Here is a 19,903-nt window from a genome sequence, read left to right as displayed (position 1 = left end):
CTCCAGCCCTGTCACTTACCAGGCACTGTAGGAGATTGACTCACTGCCTCACACTCACGGGTCTGTAAGACCCCCCCACCCGCCCCGTGTAATGAGGAGTAACCTACTTAGCAGGATCCGAGTGGACTCAATAATCAACAGAACATAACTGGAATGTAGATAACTCAACAACGCTAATAAAGCCCAGCTGATTTCTGTGTATGGCTAAAACTTTAAGTAGTTGCCACCGATTTACATTTGAAAGCAGAGATAAGTCATGACCAGAGAAGCCAGTGGCTCTCAGAGGACCCTGGCAGCACAGCCTCCCAGCAAGCCTTGCTCCCTCCTCCTCCCTCTCTCTCTCCCTCTCTCTCCTCTCCTGTGCCAGGTTAAGGACTGAAGTCCTCATATTCACATTGCACCCACTTACATCTGAACTTCTAAATCGCCACCTGGATGGTTGTCCAAGGGAATCCAATTCACATCCAGCCCTAGAAGTTAGATGATATCAAAGGCAAAGAGGGGAGAAACAACCCCGAGTCCCAGGGTGCCGCTGAGGGTCCAGCCAGCTGAGATGCGTGTGTGCCAGCTCTCAAGAGAAGTCCTGACGTCTGCAGATCAGCGATCGCTTCCAATCCACACGGGTTATTGAATGAAAGGGGTATCAGTTAGAGCACTACTGCACTGCGTGACGTGAAACAAAACTGTTGGCAGATAAACAAACTCAATCCCTACTTCAGCAGAGCAAAATTTTTTATCCCTAATAAATATTCAGAAGTATTTCCTCCAGTGGAAAGTTATTAAGTAAAAGCAGGAAATCCTCTGAGAACTAGTATTGTTAGGCGCATGCGCATGAACTACAACGACCCTGACCCTATGTGCACGTGCATTTATCCACACCTTGATGAGGACACTTATAACACATCAATTTATTAGGGGTAAGGTGGACAAAATGGAATGCGTCTTGATTTCTCTATCTGCAAACATCCAGGCTATCCACATGACACTTCTGCATTTTCATGGGGCATTTCTCCAGTTGCCTGAGAGTTATTTTCTGTTTCTTCTAATTTCACATATTCTTTAATAAATTCCCAAAGTTTCCTTAAAATACATAAGAAGTGAATATAATAGATTAGAAAAATATGCATTAAGGAAGAAAGAACATTTCAAATAAACTTCTATTTTAGGGAACGTTAATCTGAAGACAGAGACTTTGCAATCATCTGCTTTTGACTGAAGGATATTCACGCAGAGCTTGGGGACTGGACACAAGGAAGCCCTGCTCTGTTTGGAGGCCCCTCCTCCCCCCAACACACAGTGTCTCCCAGATGGAGGGCAGGGTGACACAGTGACAGATCTACCACCAAGACTGTGCACAACCTGCAGGCACGTTCGTTCCCATTGCCAGAGCTGTGCCAGGAGCTGCCCGGGGCCGCGTTCGTACCCTCGTCACCCTGAGTTCCACAGCACCCAGCATAACAGGAGGAAGGGCAGCCACGAAGCCTGGCTCCCACTCCAGCACCCTTCTCTCCTGGGTTTCTCTGTCTCTAGTGGGAGAGTGGAGAGCTCTGTTTCTGGTCTCCTTTCCAGCTAAGGGGGGCAATGGGCCATGGAGCTGGCCACTGAGGTGCTGGTGGGTCACTGAAAACCGCTGTCCCCTCAGTTCAGCTGAGAGGCCCTGTATGAGGGGCTCTTGGTTATGTGTCCTCCTCATCCCCTTCCTTGCTCTTTGGATCATGCACCTAATCCCTGAAGACAGCCATACTGAGACCTGGGGGAGGTCTCAGGAAGGGACTGCGCACCCCTAGCTCCTGGATGCCACCACTGAACCTAACGGTGACTTCCCTGCTCGTACAAACCAGCCTTCCCAGCTGTACACCTGCAGGGTTTTCTGCTGCTTGCAACTGTACCGAGTCCCGGGGTTGAAATGCAGCACCAACTCTGAAAGGGGTAGCATGTGAAGCAAGTCTTGCCTACATAGCAGGCCGATAAATCGGCCATGAATTTGAAATCGAGATTTCAAAGTGATCTATACACAGGGTTTTACACAAATAGCCATGTAATTTTAAAAAAGAAAGACATTCATAGCCACATGCACCCCTGTTTTCCTGGTCCCTCCCACGAGGATCCACGCCCACTCTTCAGCTCTAATGAACTAATTTCAACATTGCAAAATAATCCGTACGTATTGAGGTTTAAATCTGGGACTAAGCACTGTTCAGCAGGAAAGGCCATCACGCGTAGAAGCTGGCATTCCTGAGTGTGCACCAGGCCCTGCCTACTCTGTTCCAGTTCCAAGCCTTGGTGATGTTTGGGGACAGCAGGACATAGCTACAGTTCTTTCAGGACAATATACTTACTGCTGCTCCTCCTCACTGATCTTACTCTTCCTCATGATCTGCTTCACATGGTTTTCATTGGCCTACAGAGAATTTAAAATCCTGTGGTCATGTATGATGACCATGAAATCGAATCCAAATAAATCAGCATTTCTGGAATCAGGTGTGGCATACGGATCCGTACTGTGCTCAGTACAGGCAACCGCACATGTAGTAGGCACAGATCTATGGCATGTTAAGCTACAGATCGTGAGCATGTATTCTGCAGGAGCGTGCATGTGTGTGTGTGTGTGTGTGTGTGTGTGTGTGTCTTCCTGGGAGTGGAACCCAGGGCCTTCCAAATGCAAGGCAGATGCCTACCACTGAGCAACGGCCCAGTCCTGGGCCAGTGCCTGAGATTCCTTGTCACCAAATAAACGCCTCACGTTGAACGTAAAGTGTGGGTGGGTCAGAGAGAACTTCATGATCAGCACATTCGACTGTTCAAAGTCAGTGCTGGGGTGGGTAGGGAAGAACGAGAACCGGATTTTGCAGAGGGGAGTGTGGGGGGGCTGGGTGGTGGGGATGGGAAGGACGGTAGAATGAGAAGGACATTACCCGATTACATGTACAAAAAAATTTTTTTAAGTAAAAAAATTTTTAAATTAAAAAAATTAAAACAAAATCCTTAATGCTAGGTTTTCATTTATACATCAGCTTACACCTATCTATTTTAAGAAATGTCTGCACAGTCAGATATTGGGAGCATCACAGGAAGCTGTCATTTAGAGGAAGAAGGTGTGCATTGTTTGTCCATGACACAGGGCAAGCAGGCACTTTAGGAAGCACTTCTACTGATCACACTGATTCAGGTAGACAAGAAAACTTACTTCCAATTTCTTCTTTAGAATCCTATTTGATGTTTCCAATTTTATAGCTTCATTCTGAAGGAGAAAGGGTTTAAAAGCAAGACACTGGTTAATTATTTTTCTCTATTTATGGAATAAAAAATATCATGTAAATGGTGTCATTATAATTTCAAGAGTACTCAAGCACAATACTTAAAAACATAGAAATAAACAAAAAATAAAATGAAGGACAAGAGGTAAGGAAAAGGATCCCGGCCCTCTAGTTTAAAAACCAGAAGAGATGGGACTAATACTTCAAAAAATTAAAAAACTCAGGGAAATTCCAGAATAGAAAAGTTCCTCACTTTTCAGTGGCTGTATGAAAATACAAATACAAGCTGGACGTGGTGACTCATGCCTACAATCCCAGCAAGTCTGAAGGCTGAGACAGGAGGATAGTAAGTTCAAGTCCAGTCTCAGAAACTTAAAAAACCCTGCCCAGTTTACAATAATTTAAAAAAGAAAAAAGTATATGCAAATACAGACATACCTCATTTTAGTGCTTCACTTTATTGTTGCATCAATATTCCATTTTTTATTTACAAATTGATAGAAATGGATGGCTTATGACAACACTGTGCCAATCAAGTTCATTGGTACCATTTTTCCAACAGCTCAGATAATTGTTAGCACTTTTTAGCAATAAAGTATTTTTAAATTAAGGTCCATATTTTACAGAGAGAATGCTGCTGCTATACATTTAATATACATACAATATAGCATGAGCATAACCTTTATATACCCTGGGAAATCAAAAATTCATGTCATCAGTTTATTATGATAATAGCTTCATGTGGGAATCTAGAACCAAATCCACAACATCTCCAAGGCAGGCTTGTATTGGTAATTAACACGTGCACCAGCAACAACAGATCACCAAGTGTAACATGAAACATTTTTACATTTCCAATTATAGTAGCAACAGGTCCTATAAATTCATGTGAGTAAATATAATAATTATTTAAGACCAAGACACAGAAATAAATGAAATGAAGTTAAAATGATCCTGGATAAGAATATTAATATTGTGAAACTATCACTTTCTCCCAAGCGGATTTTTAAATTCATTGTAAGCACAATCAGAATACCAGAGTCTTATTACTAGAACTTGAAAAATCAGTACTGTGAATGAGAGCATCCAAGATAATTGTGAAAAATGATGGATGGGAGTTATCAACATGTTGATAGCCAACATGTTGGAAAGGATTAGCAATCACGGCAGTGAGGCAAGATGATGATCAGTTAAGAACTCAGACTAGTTTAGATCACCACCACCTGCTGCACACAGTACAATTCTAATTACTCAGATTAAAAAAATAGTGCTGGGAAAATATATGTGACTATATAGCCACAAGAGGAAAAAAGATAATTACACATCACTTATAACTTCTACAGAGAGAGGGTGTATTGATCAGACTGCACAATTTCTGCACAGATTCTGCAGGTATTGGTCATTGATAGCTCTATGACTTTTTAATCACCTTTGCTTTTGTTTCAGTTAGTTCTTAATTATTCTAATTGTTTGCCACAAACCCTTTGAAATAAAAATACATTTGGGCCAAATTTGACTGTATTTTTACCCTATGACAGAATCAAATTGCATTCATCAAGGTCTTTAAGCAAAAGAACAATGCAAATATTTAAGCAGATAAACTGCATACCTCTATGCTTTTAAGCTTATTCTCAGTAATGTTGGACATTCCGGTGTGCACCAGCGTCGTTTTAATTTGCTTTTCAAGGGCTTGAAGTTCATCCCATTTCTTGAGTATTTCACATCTCTGAATTTCAACCTTCTCCGTAAGAGTAAGTTGTTCCTCATCGATTACTTTCTTCTCAGCTGCTTCTGGAAATATATTTTGAAGGCAAACTATTATTGTGTTTAATATCTAACTTCCATTAATAGTACTGTGTACCATTAACAATATGATGTACATCATATATACCTATGAGGTACCTCAAATACCAAGCAGGCCAATAAAAATAATCTGCTCTAAAAATGAGGTATGCCTCCCTTTATTCCTGCTTTACTTCATTCACAGAATTAATAAGTATTTATTGACCACCTTGTTTGCAGACACTGGTTTGCCCTAGGTGTAAGGTTCAGGGGTAAATGATCACCCATGGACTCTTCCAGGGTTTGCCTTCTGATGGTGTGGGCCAGCAGGAGATGACAGACAGCAAGACCAGGGAGCAGAGGGCAGTAGGGAGACCTGAGGGAACATCCCTGGGGAGGCTGGGGAGGGGCCAGGGACTGGACACCAGCTGGTCACAAGCTGGCCAAGTGGAGTGTGGGCAGGCTCAACAGAAGGGAGGACCCGGGTGGGAACCCGCACTTGCCTGCTCTTTCCTTAGCGCACTGAAGCAGCTTGCTCTCCACCTCTAATTCGTCTCTGAGTCTACAAATTGGTAATAAAAAAGCGGTGAGGTATGAGCGCCTCATTTTTACTTTGTTTCTTTTAGCTATTTTATACCACAAGGCTTCTTTCTACTGAGAAATAAAATTGTATCATCTCACTTTCCAACACAAAAGGGAATGTAAAGTGTTTATAAAGTGTAATCCCAAGCTGACCAAGGTGACCAAGTAAAAGATGGCCTTCTCACCAGGACCACGTAAAGCATTAAAACTGGTCATTTTAATACGCGATTGTTTCTGGAGTTTGATGTTATCCTGTGATTGCCAAAAAGAAAGAAGGCAAAATATAAGACAACTAGCATTTTACACTGTGAGGCAGACAGCGAATCAAGGGAAGCTCCTACTGATGCAGGAACAGACATCCCGTTTTGCATGATGATCACATCCCACAGACACAGTTAAAATTCCATTATCTCTGAAATAAAAATAGACATAAAGATTTGTTTAAAAAGAAGAAAAAAGACTTCAGGTGTCTTTGTACTTTCTTCTTGGTGCGAAGTTTCTCAGTCACCAGAGCAGCAGCTGGTTCAGCCTTGACACAGCCTCCAGTTCTCCAGCTCCTCCCAGACTCCCCGTGCCCACCTCCTATATTTTCTTTTTTTTTTTTTGGGGGGGGGGGAGACAGGGACTGAACTCAGGGGCACTCAGCCACTGAGCCACATCCCTAGCCCTACTTTGTATTTTATTTAGAGACAGGTCTCATTGAGTTGCTTAGCACCTTGCTTTTGCTGGGGCTGGCTTTGAACTCGCAATCCTCCTGCCTCAGCCTCCAAAGCTGCTGGGATTACAGGTATGTGCCACCATGCCTGGTAGGACAGCAGAAATGACCTGCTTGACTGGTCTCTCTGTCCCATACCATGAAAGCGTGCCACAGTGACCTCCTCTCTGTCACTGAGACCACACAGAATTTTTGCTGCAGCCCTGAACCCTGCACCAGGGCTCCCTACACAGGCCTCTGTGGGCAACTGAAGTGATGCTCTGGATCCAGATAAAGTCCTCTCTGCCCACAGTTCAGCAAGCCCAGGTGACTCCATGGCCCACAAGCATGTTGCTCACTGCTCTCTGGGATTCTAAGTCACAACCTTCTTGTGACATTTCCTGGGTTTGGCTGAGTCATCTCCTCTGTATCTCGCCTGAGGCACACACCTGAGCCTAACTCGCCTACTCAGGTGAGGGGACACCTAGCCACCGGTCAGCACTTCAGCATGCGGCCAAAGGCCATGGAGAGGGCTCCTGTCACAGGCCTACTGGGAACTCACAACTATGTCCCCTGGGGCCCTCAGGAAGGGCAAGAACTTAGAGCCACATGGTGAGAGAGGCCTCAGGATGGGTCAGAGCAAAGGCAAGGGCGGAAGGAGATCTACGTGCAGGCTTGTTTTCTCGAGAACATTTTGGTGATTTCGGTTTTGTTTTAATCTTTTAAGTCTTTGCCGACAGTAGATCCCACTTGATTCTTATTTGACCCTGGAAGACTGCAGAGAGGTTGCAGAATTCTCCAAGTAAAGTGAGAAGGCCAAGTAAAATGAGGTGTCTTGATGGCGACCCTCACACCTGTGAGTACGTCTCCAGGCGCCAGGAGGGAAGAAATGAGACCTTCCTGCCACAGAAACACTTGTGATGGCTTGTGAGACAGGCCGGGCAACAGGAATCACACTGGCCATGGGTCACGTCACACCCAACAACACAGCAAACCTGGGTCGCTCGGGACTATACGCAAGTCACTCAGCTTTACGACCTTGGTCAGCAAGCATCACCCAACCTGAGACCCGGATCTGCAGGCTCACTTGTCGTTGCGCTCCAAGGCTGCCCTGGTGGCCTCCACAAGCTTCTTCAGCTCTTCCCTGGCCTGGTCAACGTCCCCCGTCCGCACAGGCCTCTTCTCCAGCGCTTTCGCTTCAGCCAGGTAAGTCTGGGAGGGCAAGGAACAGAGAGTGAGGCACACGCAGGGCGGAGGACGCCCCTTTAACACCACTGTGTATTCAAGATGCCAGGTTAGGGCAGGAATCCCAGCTAAACCAGGTCCAGTGGGAGCAGCGGAGGGAGCTGGACGGTGGGGGGATGTCCTGGTCAGGTGGACCTCGGGTGAACACTGTTGTACATATTTTAATGTTTTCTTTCCCTACGAAATTTTTTAAGTGGCAGGGGGTTCTGAGGTTGCTTTGTGTGGGGAGAGGACATGCTGAGTGAAGCTCTTGGGGTCCCCGGTCACCAGCTCCCAGGCATCCCCTCCACCCGTGGGAACCATCGTGATTCAGTTCGTGTGCACAGCATAAAGCAGCACCATACTCGAAGGCAGGCAGCAGAGACTCCACCAGGCTCTAGGGATGGAAAGATCGAGAGCCCTGGTGGGACATTTGTCCAGGATGTGGACCCAAATGACCATTTTCCACTTAACCTTGAAAAGCGAGCAGTGGGCAAGTCAGTGATGGGAGGTCTTGCTCAGTCCTGAAAAACAAAAACTGGTCTCCACACAGCATGAAAGGCTGGACGCTGCAGCCACAGAAGGCCCGGGCGCAATTGTGCACTGAGTGGGACAGCAGAACTGGCCTCCATGTTTCCAGGTGCAGAGGGAGAGTCCAGGTCTCCCCATTTATAAGACAAGTTGAACTTCACCTAACTCTAAATGCCAAAGACACCAGAACTGCAGAGTGACACTCTGGGATTGGTAAGTGATGGCTGTTCCTATCGCATGTTTTCCTGCTGGAACCAATGCACATTCACCCAAACTCTGGAGGGACCACCTGGGAAGCCCCCACAGCTGGATGAGAGCCCCTGGGCTTGCTGCAGCTGGACCAGGTGGGCCGCACCGCATCCTCGAGTTCCCACAGAACTCCTGTGCCATGCTCTGGCGGCCACTGGCTTGGCTCCCTTATACTCCCAAATAGTGTACGTGTGCCCCGGGGCCTTGGGGCTGTAAGCAGGGCTGTGTCCATCGAAAGGAAAGTTCCTTACCAAACACCCTTCAGCTAGTATGAAGCTCTTCCCTAATAAAAGCATGGGCTGTGGTGAACTGCGGAGGAACCAGTGGTGCTGCTCGGGTTCGGAATGTTTCCTACCACTGGTGAAGGTGGAGTGTGAGCGAACAGACGCCGGGGTGTGCTGCGCGGCCACCGTTACCTTGTACTGCTCCGTGGGCTGCGAGTGCAGGAGGATGGTCATGTAGAGCTCATATTCGTCCTGTGCACACAGAGACGTCCACGGGACCAGAGTCAGGAGATCAGGCTGCAGTGCGAAGCTTACTTCACAGGCATACAGAACACAGAGGTTCAGGATGTCCACCCACATCATTCAAGAGCCAAAGCACACAAAATGCTCCTGTAGTGTACTACACCACACACACCAGAACGTGTAAAACCTCACAGTCTGTGAGACACGTCTGTTTCAACTACTGAGCACTTCAACATGCTACCACAGAACAACGCAGACGCAAAAATGATCTCACACCGTAGAGAGATCCTGCCCCGAGCCCAAGGTGAGCTGCAGAACAAGCGCCACACTGCCACTGCTAAGCATCCCTGATGGCTGGGGACATCGCAGAACAGCCTGCTCCTGAAGCAAGCCAACTCAGCTCAGGTCCCCCGGGTTACTGTCATCAGGAAGTCACAGCAAATCTGTCACTGCATCAAGCTCCATGTAAAGAAACACTTGTGTGATCACAAAAGTCTACGTGCCACACATGTATTGTGATTCATTAGGAAGATTTTGGAAAACCAAACAAACCTGGGCTTAGGCAGTGAGCTAATGGGGGCTTATGGCCTTGACTGGCCCATTTCCTGGAGTCTCTGTGGGGGACGCCCCTCCCCTGGAGAGACCGGGACTTGAATGGGCAGGATTCCCGTGAGTTGCAAGATCATCCACGGATGCAGAACTTCACACACAGTTCTCACTGTTATCATGCAGAAAATGTACATGTCTCTACCTTGACTTCTCTCAAGATGTCACCAAATATCAAAGAACTGCTGCAAACATCTTCAAACACTTCTCCGAAGACCTGCAGCCTGCCGAGCTGTTGCGGGAAGCACGTGCATATTCTCTGGAGTTTCTGGGGACAAACAGAGTGGCCCGCTTCAGGGTGTCTTCTCTGTCCTCTCTGAGTCATTTCTCAGGTTGAGGAATCAGAAGGGCACAGCTACTACTCCCAGATCCTGGTCTCAGTGGAGTTGGTGGCCAACCAGGACCACCCTGCCCCCAGCTACCAAGGGCCCTGCCCCAGCTTCCCCGTGTGTCCGCTCTCGTCTCTCCTCCTGCCGCCCCTGCTGCCTGCACTCAGTGGTCCTCTCTGCCCCTACGACACCCGGGCCTGTTCTCTTTCCCACCAGCCCCTCGACCCCGGCCCCCAGGCCTGGCTACTTCACTGGTGGACAGCCATGGCCTCTGGCCCTGCCCTCTCCCCGAGTCCACCTCCTGCCGTGAGCTCCCTCTGGGGTTCCCAGGACGGCTGTACCACCATCTCCCTGGTCCCTCCTCCTGCCTCTCGCAGCCTTTGGTGGACAGTGGACGTGGCGGCCCTCAGAACCCTCTGCTGTCCTGCATCTGACATCCCATCTGGCTGCACAGCACCCAGCGCTTCTGGTTGGGACCCTGCCTCCAGCTCACCAGTCCACACGTGACCTGTTTGCCCTGACTGCTAACATCTGCTGACCAGGAGACCCTCACACCTGCAGCGGGGCCCATTCTGCCTGGAAATGCAGATGAGCCGCGGCGAGTCAGCCCAGGGGCCCCGGGGCCGCCCCGGGTGGACGGCACTGCCCGCCTCACCTCCTCCAGCTTCTTCTCATGGCCCGTGGCCACCTTGGCCCCTGTGAAACCACTCTCCAGGAGATCTTGCTTCACCAGAACTCGCTTTTGGAAGCTCAGGAACTTCTGGTACCCGTCAGCCCTGGTTAGGCCGGCCAGGTAGGAGCTGGTGTACTGGTGCTCGTCCCTGCCCGGGGCCGGCAGGGCGCAGCTGCGGCTGGACCCCGCCTGGCGGTACCGCAGCACCTTCATCTCGGGCAGCCTGAGCTCCTCCCTCCTGCGTCCCTGGGGAGAGCCGTCAGCCCTCTTGGGAGCGAGGTCCTCTCTGGAAGTCTGCGCCGCGTGCGCCTGTGGGTTCAGGTACCTGAACAGTCGCGCGTTCCCCGCCTCGTCAGGAAGCAGAGCTGTGTTGATGGTGAAATGAGCCAAGGCGTCTTTCATCCTTTCCACGTTCCTGTCGGGTGGCTTTCCCATCCCCGGAGCCAGGTCCCCCAGCGGCCTGTGGGCATTGCGCCAGAAATGCAGGGCGGCCCCGGGCGGCCGGTAGAGCTTGCTGGGATTGAGGTGGCCCGAGGCGTAGAGGAAGATGTCCTCCTTGTGGTCTCTCTGCAGTCTGTCCAGCAGCTTCCCGAGGTTGCACAGCGTCTTCACGCCTGGGGTCCTGCAGTGTCTCCACTTCAGGTAGACTGTTCAGGGAGGACAGCAGCACAGTGTCAGCTCAGCTGCACTGAGAACGGGCCCGGCGCCAGCTGAGCAGGCACAGCCACACCCAAGGAGGCCCTGCGGAGAGGGAGGCTCCGCCCGCCCCAGCCCTTCATCAAGACGCGGGAGGCTGCGAGGAGCAGCTCCAGAGAGAGCCTGTGAGGCCGACAAAGAGGAAGGCCGAGTGTTTTAACGTGACAAAGTATTTCTTATGATATTAGCAAAGGTTCTGGAAGGAAAGTCCGAAAAATTCATTACCATCCTCAAGATGAGGCTTAAAGTCTCTTCTTAACGTGCTGCACATGACGTGCCAGGGGACACACAGGAAACGCTTTTTCCCTAAAAGTCTCCCAGACCCCACCACACCCTGAGTGACGGGACAGGCCGCTCATCTTTCTTCTCCTGATCCCACAAAGAAAAGTCTGTGGACAGTCCCTTGACTCCTTCCACACAGGCCCTGCTCCTTACCTGTCCCCGTAGGAGAGCTCCATTCAAGAGCCAGGCCCAGGACATGAAATCATGGGAAATCCTAGGTTTTAGCCAATTCCTAACTATGTGAGTGCAGAAATAGCATATCAGCTCTCTGAACCTCAGTTTCTTTCCCTGCAAAGTCAGGAGAATCATCTGACCCAACATGGCTGACTGATCTCCCAGTGGAATCACTTTGGGTAAAGAAACAGAGTAGACGCTCCAGCCTTGAACCCATTCTTGTTAAAGGTCTACAGCTTGAAACCCTTCTGACAGGTCCTCAGTCAGCCCAGATCCGTCCCTTTAACATGTTCTTTCCCCAAATGAGGAAAGAGGGCTGTTTTCTAGGATGCTGCGTAGCCTGGTGTCCACAAGCCAGCAATGCTGAGGGGACCAGGAAGGACCTCGGCAGCCAGGGCAGGAGGGCCAGTGAGGGTCGGGCAGGGCCAGAACAAAGGAGCATGGGAGTGTCTCCTGTTGAGGTCAGCCTCCTGCCTGAGGAAAGTGGACACAGTGGGGGACCTGATCAGACAGACACTTCCATATGTAAGAGGGGCCACCAATCAGTGTGAGGAGCGCATGGACAGGGAGGAGACAAGGAGAGGAGGAAATTCCAGAGACCTTAAAAAACAGGCCGGAACTTTCCCCCAACTCCCAGCTCAGGCCCCTTCTCTTAGGGGAAGTCAGTCTCTGTATCTGTCTCTTGTCAGCAGACCCACTCTTGCTGGCCATCCCGTGTCCCGTTCTTCACTTCTTTGCTGAACACAGACAGCGAACCCAGCACCCCAGACGGTAACACCACCACCTTGAAGAACCTGCAAGGCGTAACTAAGAAAACCTTCGCTTGTGCAGCAAGGCTGAGGCCTCTGTGTTCACGTAGCTGCAATGACTGGGGGTGGTAAGTAGGCCTGCCAAGTCCTCCAGGGGCCACCTGAGCCTGCGGGGGCCCAGGTGATCCCTACAACCACGTCTCCACCACAAGCCCCTCTGCAAACAGCCTCATCTCGACCCTCTGCTCTATTCCATGACTGCCTATGCAAAGTGGGCAGGCGAGTGCCTTCTGGGACCAAGCCACACGTACCCCACATCTGTGCCCAGTCGAGGCGAGAGCTTTGCCTGTAAAGTCAGGATGCACTGTGGAACCTATTTTCACCCAAGAGAAGAAACAGGCCAGGAGAAAAATCAGGGGCAGCGACGGCTTCCCTGCAGCGTAAGAAATGACGCAGACAGCAGCGTCTGCGGTGCCCCACCTGAGCTCCCAGTCCTGCGGCAGAATGCGCGGCTGGGCCTGGCCCTCCATGGGAACATCACAGGGCCGAGACGGAGGTGTGGCCATCCGAGTTCTTGGAGGTTTGGGGGGAAAATCACTTCCAGGCTTATTTTTCTTGTTGCCAGACTCCAAGGCCTTGTGGTTATAGGACAGAGGCCCAGTAGCTGGTCATCACGGGAGCTGCCCCCAGCCCTGCACACTGCCCCAGCCCTGCACATGTTCCTTGGCCAGGCTCCTTGTCTCTGAGCAGCCACAACTTCCCACCCGCAGCCTCTCACCCACTTCAGGAAACAGCCTCTGAGCTTTGTGAGCACAAGATGCGTGCGGTCTCTTGAGGCCAGTTGTTCCCCAAGATACGGGCAACTACCAAAGCTCTGTCCGTTTCCTCTTGTCCACAGATCTGGGGGTGATATCTGGTGTGAACAGCAGGAAGCCAAGAGACCGTGGAGCACTTTGAAATTCCCCCACCTCCAGGACAAGGCCAAGCCAGGACCCAGCCTGCCCGCGCTGTCCCCTCTCCCGCTGTGAGGGCCGCCAAGGCTGTATATTGGTGCAAACGCTGCCAGTGTGGAGTTTCTGAGAAGTCCCAATGGACCAGCGTGGAGCTCCAAAGACACCATTTATGAACAGATAAAATATTAAGGGAGCAATGCTTCAATGTTTCACTGTCGTTCATCAGAGGCAGCGACAGGGAAGCAGGGAAGAGGTGCCACATCAACTCCGTGGGAACGGGGAGGGAGACCGCTTAAACCAGGCCATTATCTTCCCTTCAGTTTATTCCAGAAATTTTCAGAAAGGACTGGAAGCCTCCACTGGTTGACCAGCACGATCGGCTTGCCACGTGGCCCACGTTTCCGGCTGACTGCAGGAAGACCTGCAGAATCCAGGTTCCACTGCTGTCTGACAAGTTCTTAGACTATTTACCGCCTGGTCTGTCCTGGCCTGAATATCACAGTACTGTCCTTACTGAAGACTGGGTTTTGCACACCCCAGACGGCAAAAACCAAAAGTATAAAATACCCATCGGAAAGTAGGAATTTTACAAATGATCTGAAAACATGTAGAGAGACCTTTCGAGTGTGTATTGATTAGGAAAACCCAGTAACAGGCTTTTGGGTAAAGTTTAGATTCCTTAAATATTTCCAACAATTTAGCACCTAACACTTTTAGACAGGGTTTTTGGTTTAGAAATTCATCTTGTGCGTCAAGATGGAGACAAGAGGTCTTCAAATTCACCATCCTTACAAATCACTGCCACTGTCTGGCCTCTGTGAAGCCTGGGGTCCACAGCATGCTCATGGTCTCTTTCCAGAAAATCCTTATTTCCTTCACCCTACATTTAGCAAACACCCTGGGGAACAAGTTAGTGGAAAGAATTCAGAGAATTCTGAAGACCTTGACCTTGCAGGCCCAGCCAGAGGAGAGCCAAGGAGCCTCAGGGTCAGCAGGCGGTAGGGCCTCTCCTGTCACCTGTGCTCCCTTAGGAAACTGTGCAGGGCTGCTTGACCCTTCCCAAACCCCACAGAATGCACTTGAACCGTGACCCGGACACACTCTGCCTTTGTACATTGATCTGTAATCATTTTTACAAATCCTCAGGGAAGGAACTTTATTTGCATTAAAATCTTCAGAAAAAGTGAACAGCCACTGCTTTATTTAATCAATGTGGAAAGGAATCACTGTAGAATTTTAAGTAACGACACAAAAACCTACATCAGAAGACAGACTTGCAGCAGTCCTGCAGGGTGGGTCACAGCTGAGAGCACACGTCCACCGGGAAGCGGGAGAACGAGCAGACCTCACTTGCTCTCTACGGCCAGGTTGCGGGCTGAAGAATGGCAACCTCCAGGCTCCAGGTTCACAGCAAGGGACTTTGCAGAACTAGTTTAGGTAATGGTCCTTAAAACAGATTGTCCAAGATCATCTGGGCAGGCCCGTCCGAATCACTCAAGCCCCTCAAGGCACAGAATTTTCGCTGGCAGGAGTCACAGGGAGAAGCGACTGGGAGGGACTTCAGAGATTCCAACAAGAGGGGAGGATTCTGGGCAGAGGGCCCTGTGAGATGGACAGCAGGCAGTCACAAGGTGGATGGCCTGGGGGGTCCTTCCCCAGGGCTCCAGAGATGAGCACACCTGCGGTACCGTGATGTCAGTAGAGACCTGAGCAGAGGCCCAGCCAGCTCACACAGGCCGGTGACCACAGAATGGAGACCATAAATCAGCACTGTTTTAAGTCACTACATTTGAGGGAATTTGTCACAACAGCAGAAGAAAGGAGTGCACTGGGACCCTGTGCAGAAGCCAGGCTCAGCTTTTCCATGTTTGGGCTGTAAGCCGTCACTGGCAGAGGCGGAGGGAAGTGATGTGGAACTGGGAATCGGCAGGAGCAGGCTTCAACAAGGCCACCAGGGTGCATCACCCCAGGGCAGGGAGCAAGGCCTCCCAGCCTCCCAGGGTTAAGGGAGGAAGGCTGGGGTTTCTTTATTGAACGTTAAAGGAAAAGGACCTCAGAGGCTGGAAGTGCCTTTTGACATCACAGCTAGTGAGGGGCACACAGCGTCCTCACGTCAGGCCTGGAGGCAGATGTCATTACGATCCCCTTCAGGTAAGCTTGGGGCACAGACCCTAAATAACGTGAGTGTACGTCCAGAGGGCCAGCTGCCGCAGCGCTCAATCCTGCCCGCCGACGAGCTTCAAAACTGCCCAGCGCCTCCCAAAGAAATAACATTTCCTTTGAAATACTGTGTGATTCAGGCTGCGCACTCCACCCAGCTTCCTCTCCCCCTGGACTTCATCTGAACCACTGGGGTGGGAGAGGGTGTCCACTCAGAAGACCCCGTGTGCAGGGCAAGGGTGCCCCTCCTGGAGGCCTCTGACCTCACTTGCTTCAGTCGGCTTTCTCGCTGCTGCGACTGGAAGAGCCCATCGGCACCACTACAGAAAAGGAAGGGTTTATCTGGGGCTCACGGTTTCAGAGGTCTAAGCCCTGGACAGTCGAGTGGAGTACTCCTCAGGGCTCAGGGTGAGGCGGGAGATCATGGCGGAAGAGCATGGCAGAGGGAAGCAGCTCACATGTTGATCAGGAAGCACAGAGTGGGGGTTTTCCACGCGCCAGATACAAAATATATACCCCAAGCCACGCCCCCAATGCCCACCTCCTCCAGCCACACCCCACCCGCCTCCAGTTACCACCCAGTTAATCCCATCAGAATCAATTCACTGACTAGGTGAGGCTGGAGCCCAATCATTTCTCCTCCAAACCTTCTTGCATTGTCTCACAGGAGCTTTTGGGGGATACAAGAGGGCAGGGTATTCCCCATGGGACGGACAGGGCCGTGGTCAGGTTGGCAATGTGCACAAGAAGTGTCCTGAAGTCCAGCACTCTGGATTAGCATCTAGAAGTCGGCCTTCATCCCTCCTCCTCCTCACCTCCCAGACAGAGCCAGAACACCCGCACACGTGCACACACGCTCACACACGTGCACACACGCTCACCGCACCCCGCTCGCCTGCGTCTTTCTGCCTGTCAATACTAGATCTGAGAAGACAACCTATCACTGAATCTGACTCCAACCCCAGACGCCAGTGATCCTGGAGCTGGTCTGCAGTCACAAGAGAGGCTTAACTTTTCAAAACAGGTTCAGAGAAACGGTTCCTAGGCACACTTTGGACAAACATCAGAAGCCAAGCACAAGCGCTCCATGTCCACTTACATTCTGGCTCCAAATCCTCAGCCATGGCCTCCCTCGCCAGTGCGGCCTCTGAGGCCCTGGAGTCACCAAGGGAACCATCAACATTCCAGGCCCCGCCCCCACCGTGATCTCTGTAGCTGGCCACAGGGCGCCTGCGGGGAATCCCGCACCCCTCCCTCGGTTGTGCTCCTGACTTTAATGGGGCACTAGGTGTTTGCTGGCTTGCCTGACTTTTTTGTTAATGAAACCATTGAAAATATACTTGCACTAAGTCTTCCCCAGAACCTGGAATAGGTGGGGTGACGGGCTGCTGTTTGGGCACCAACCCCTCCAACTCTACCCAGAGTTCTAGTGCAGAGTGGGGTCAGGCACTACATGACCACAGGGTGTGACTATGTAGTGCTGTTTCAGCCAACTTTTTGATGCTGTGACCAAAAGACCTGACAAGAACAATACAAGGAAAAGTGTGTCTGGGGGCTCATCGTGTCAGAAGTCTCAGTCCATAGGAGGCTGACTCCATTCATCGGGTTCGGGATGAGGCAGAGCATGGCGGCAGAAGTGGAGGAGAGAGGCCAGGATATCACACACTGCACCAGGAAGCAGAGAGACAGCTCTTCTCACCACACAAAACCTAAACCCCAAAGGTACACCCCAGGGACTCCCTCCTCCACCTGTACCCACCTGCCCACGAGTACCACCCAGTTAGTACTGGGTGAAGGCTGTCAGAGCCCAGTCATTTCACCTCTGAACCTTCCTGTGCTGTCTCACAGAAGAGCTTTGGGGGGACACCTCACACCTAAACCATAGCAGGTGTTATTACCATGGACACCCTAGCAGGGAATTGAGGTTCCTTGGTGAAGCGACTTGCCCAGGATCGGTTAGCAGGGAGAGGGGGTGGTAAATGCCCATGTTCCACTGCAAAGTTAGCTCAGGTTAGCCCACGTGGTGGAGCATGCTCTTCCTCAGGTTAGCCCATGTGGTGGAGGAGGGAAAGGGAAAGCCCCTCTCCACACTTCTAAACATGTGACTTCATTTAAATATTTTCAGCCTGAAAGCATTAGTTCGCAGCGGGATGGTGACTCTACTTGCTCTTAGCAGTCACTTTAACGCCAGCCCCACTCTTAGGCTGCCCTGAGGAAGCGGTAAGGCTCCGGAGCTTGAGAGTGGGATCAGGCAGCGCTGGGCCAGTTCAGGCACAAGCTGCTTCTCCTTGTGTCCTTTAATACTCATCGGATACCTTAAGTGACAATGTTCTGGAAACCATGAAGCCACATGACCTTAGGTGTAATTTAACCTGTGGGAGAAGATAAGCAGTTTCCCGATTTTCTCTCCAGTCCATGGTCCCGGGGTTGGCATCCCGCCACTGGAAATCTGATCTGAAAAGACCACATTGCTGGGTGCCCCCAAGTTTTGGCCTGGGGTGACCTTGTGCATCCCACTTCAGCTAATTTCAAAGGAGGGCCACTTCTGAGCTCAGAGTTGCTCAGCACTTCAGCAAGCTGGCTGCCCTTCACCCCACTGCTCCTGCCCCGGGGTGGCAGACAGGTGAGGCAAAGGTACTCACCCCTCCCTTCCGCAGGAGGGCAGAGAGGACGTGGGGTTCTGGGAGGCAAGCCGGTGGCCCAGGCGAGCGGCTCCCCTCCAGGGCTCAGCCCTGCTGCCTGCACACCTATTTCTTGGCAAAAAAACAGCATTTGGATAATTTTACCTGAAATCACGGTCCTGGTTCAGATGAGAAAGAACATAACTGCTTTCAGGGCCTAAATGTCTCCCAAGTCGCCATCCCTCCTGCAGCGTGCAAGCACGGTCACACTGGTCATCCTCCCTGGCACCCCGGATCAGAAGGCCGGCGGTCAGGTGGAGGCCAGGCCGGGCTCGCACCTGGGCTCTCCTGCTGGGGAGACCCAGTGTTGGAAGCGGAAGCATCTGGATCGTGGGGTTTCTGCGCGGAAGCTGGTCTGCCGGCCCCGCGCGCGAGATGCTCCCTGCGGTCAGACGGCCATCAGCTGGCCAGCTCGCGCCGCGGATCCGGCCAGCTTCCGTCGCCTCGCTGCCGTTGAGTGTCCCCTGTCTTGGGGACGCGGGAACGTGTCCCCGAGCCTCGCCCGCCTCCCCGCACCCGGCGGCTCCTTCGTGGCCTCGCCAGCGCTCGCCGTCCTCTGCGCCGCGCTCGGTGGTCTGCGGGCGCCGGGCGGCTGGGAGCGCGGAGAAGGCGGGTCCGCCCCGGGCACCCGGAAAGCCGCCGGAGCCTCCGCTCCTGTGGGAAAGGCGACCTGGTCCTGGGTCAGAGTCTCTCTCTCGTTCCTGCGTTTCCAGGGTCTAGAAAGTGTGCGCCAAAGGAAAGAGGAGGAGCGTGAGGAGGAGGCCGGCGGATGGGGCTTCGTGGCCATGCCCTCCTCCGCCGGGTTGGTCCGGGATGCGCAAGAACTGCAAGCGCTTGGCCAATGGGATAGGATGGGAGGGGAGGGGACAGGACCGGACAGGGTAGGAGGGGATAGGACGGGATAGGAGGGGATGGGACGGGATGGGAGGGGAGGGGATGGGAGGGGAGGGGATGGGATGGGACAGGCCAGGACAGATAGGATAGGATAGGATGGGATGGGATGGGATAAAATAGCATAGGACAGGACAGGATAGGACAGGACAGGACAAGACAGGATAGGATAGGATGGGATGGGATAGGATGGGATAAAATAGCATAGGACGGGATGGGATGGGATAGGACAGGTCAGGACAGGACAGGATAGGATAGCATAGGATGGGATGGGATAGGATGGGATAAAATAGCATAGGATGGGATGGGATGGGATAGGACAGGACATGACAGGACAGGATAGAAATAGAATAATAACCTGATCAATAAATGGGTAAAAGAACTAAAAAGAAGAAACACAAATGGCCAACAAATATATGAAAAAAATGTTCAATATCCCCAACAATCAGAGAAATGCAGATCAAAACTAGTCTGAGATTTCATCTCACTCGAGTCAGAATAGTGATCATCAAGAATACAAAAAATAAATGCTGGCAAGGATGTTGGGAAAAGTACACTCAGGCCTTGCTGGTGGGACTGCACATTAGTTCAAATACTCTGGAAAGCAGTGTGGAGGGCCCTCAAAAAACTGGGAATGGAACTAGTACATGACCCAGCAACCCTACTCTTTGGTATTTATTCAAAAGAACAAAATTGGTATACTATAGGAATATAGGCACATCATTATTTATGGCAGAGCAAGTCACAATATCCAAATTAAGGAACCAGCCCAGATTCCTGTCAGCAGATGACTGGAGTAAGAAAATGTGGTGCATATACACAATGGAGTTTCACTCAGTCATAAAGAATGAAATTATGGCATTTGCCAGTAAATGGATAGAAATGGAGAACATTTTGCTAAGTGAAACAAGTCAGACTCAGAA

At 51.1% G+C, this 19,903-nt stretch overlaps 1 protein-coding gene across 4 annotated transcripts; it reads right to left on the bottom strand.

Annotated features, from left to right (window-relative positions):
* Positions 1 to 105: 105 nt before the first annotated feature.
* Positions 106 to 18,834, bottom strand: C7H6orf118 (chromosome 7 C6orf118 homolog). Of its 4 annotated transcripts, none has more exons than XM_047557112.1 (10): positions 18,195 to 18,834; positions 10,377 to 11,041; positions 9,538 to 9,660; positions 8,571 to 8,795; positions 7,403 to 7,527; positions 5,543 to 5,601; positions 4,867 to 5,048; positions 3,188 to 3,241; positions 2,340 to 2,401; positions 106 to 1,080 (listed from the first exon to the last, which is right to left on the bottom strand). In XM_047557112.1, exons 2-10 carry the CDS (start codon positions 10,827 to 10,829, stop codon positions 972 to 974), a joined length of 1,392 nt encoding a protein of 463 aa, XP_047413068.1. In that variant the 5' UTR covers positions 10,830 to 11,041; positions 18,195 to 18,834; the 3' UTR covers positions 106 to 971. The 4 variants fall into 4 exon arrangements, 3 of the variants coding, with proteins under 3 accessions (XP_047413068.1, XP_047413066.1, XP_047413067.1); XM_047557110.1 differs by lacking the exon at positions 18,195 to 18,834 and adding an exon at positions 16,508 to 16,739; XM_047557111.1 differs by lacking the exon at positions 18,195 to 18,834 and adding an exon at positions 16,508 to 16,739 and having other exon boundaries at positions 8,736 to 8,795.
* Between the last annotated feature and the right edge of the window lie 1,069 nt (positions 18,835 to 19,903).

Source organism: Sciurus carolinensis, chromosome 7 (assembly GCF_902686445.1).
Source record: "Sciurus carolinensis chromosome 7, mSciCar1.2, whole genome shotgun sequence".
NCBI classification, from domain to species: Eukaryota; Metazoa; Chordata; class Mammalia; order Rodentia; family Sciuridae; genus Sciurus; species Sciurus carolinensis.
Note: the sequence above shows the minus strand (reverse complement) of the source record. Positions and strands in the feature narration are given on the sequence as shown.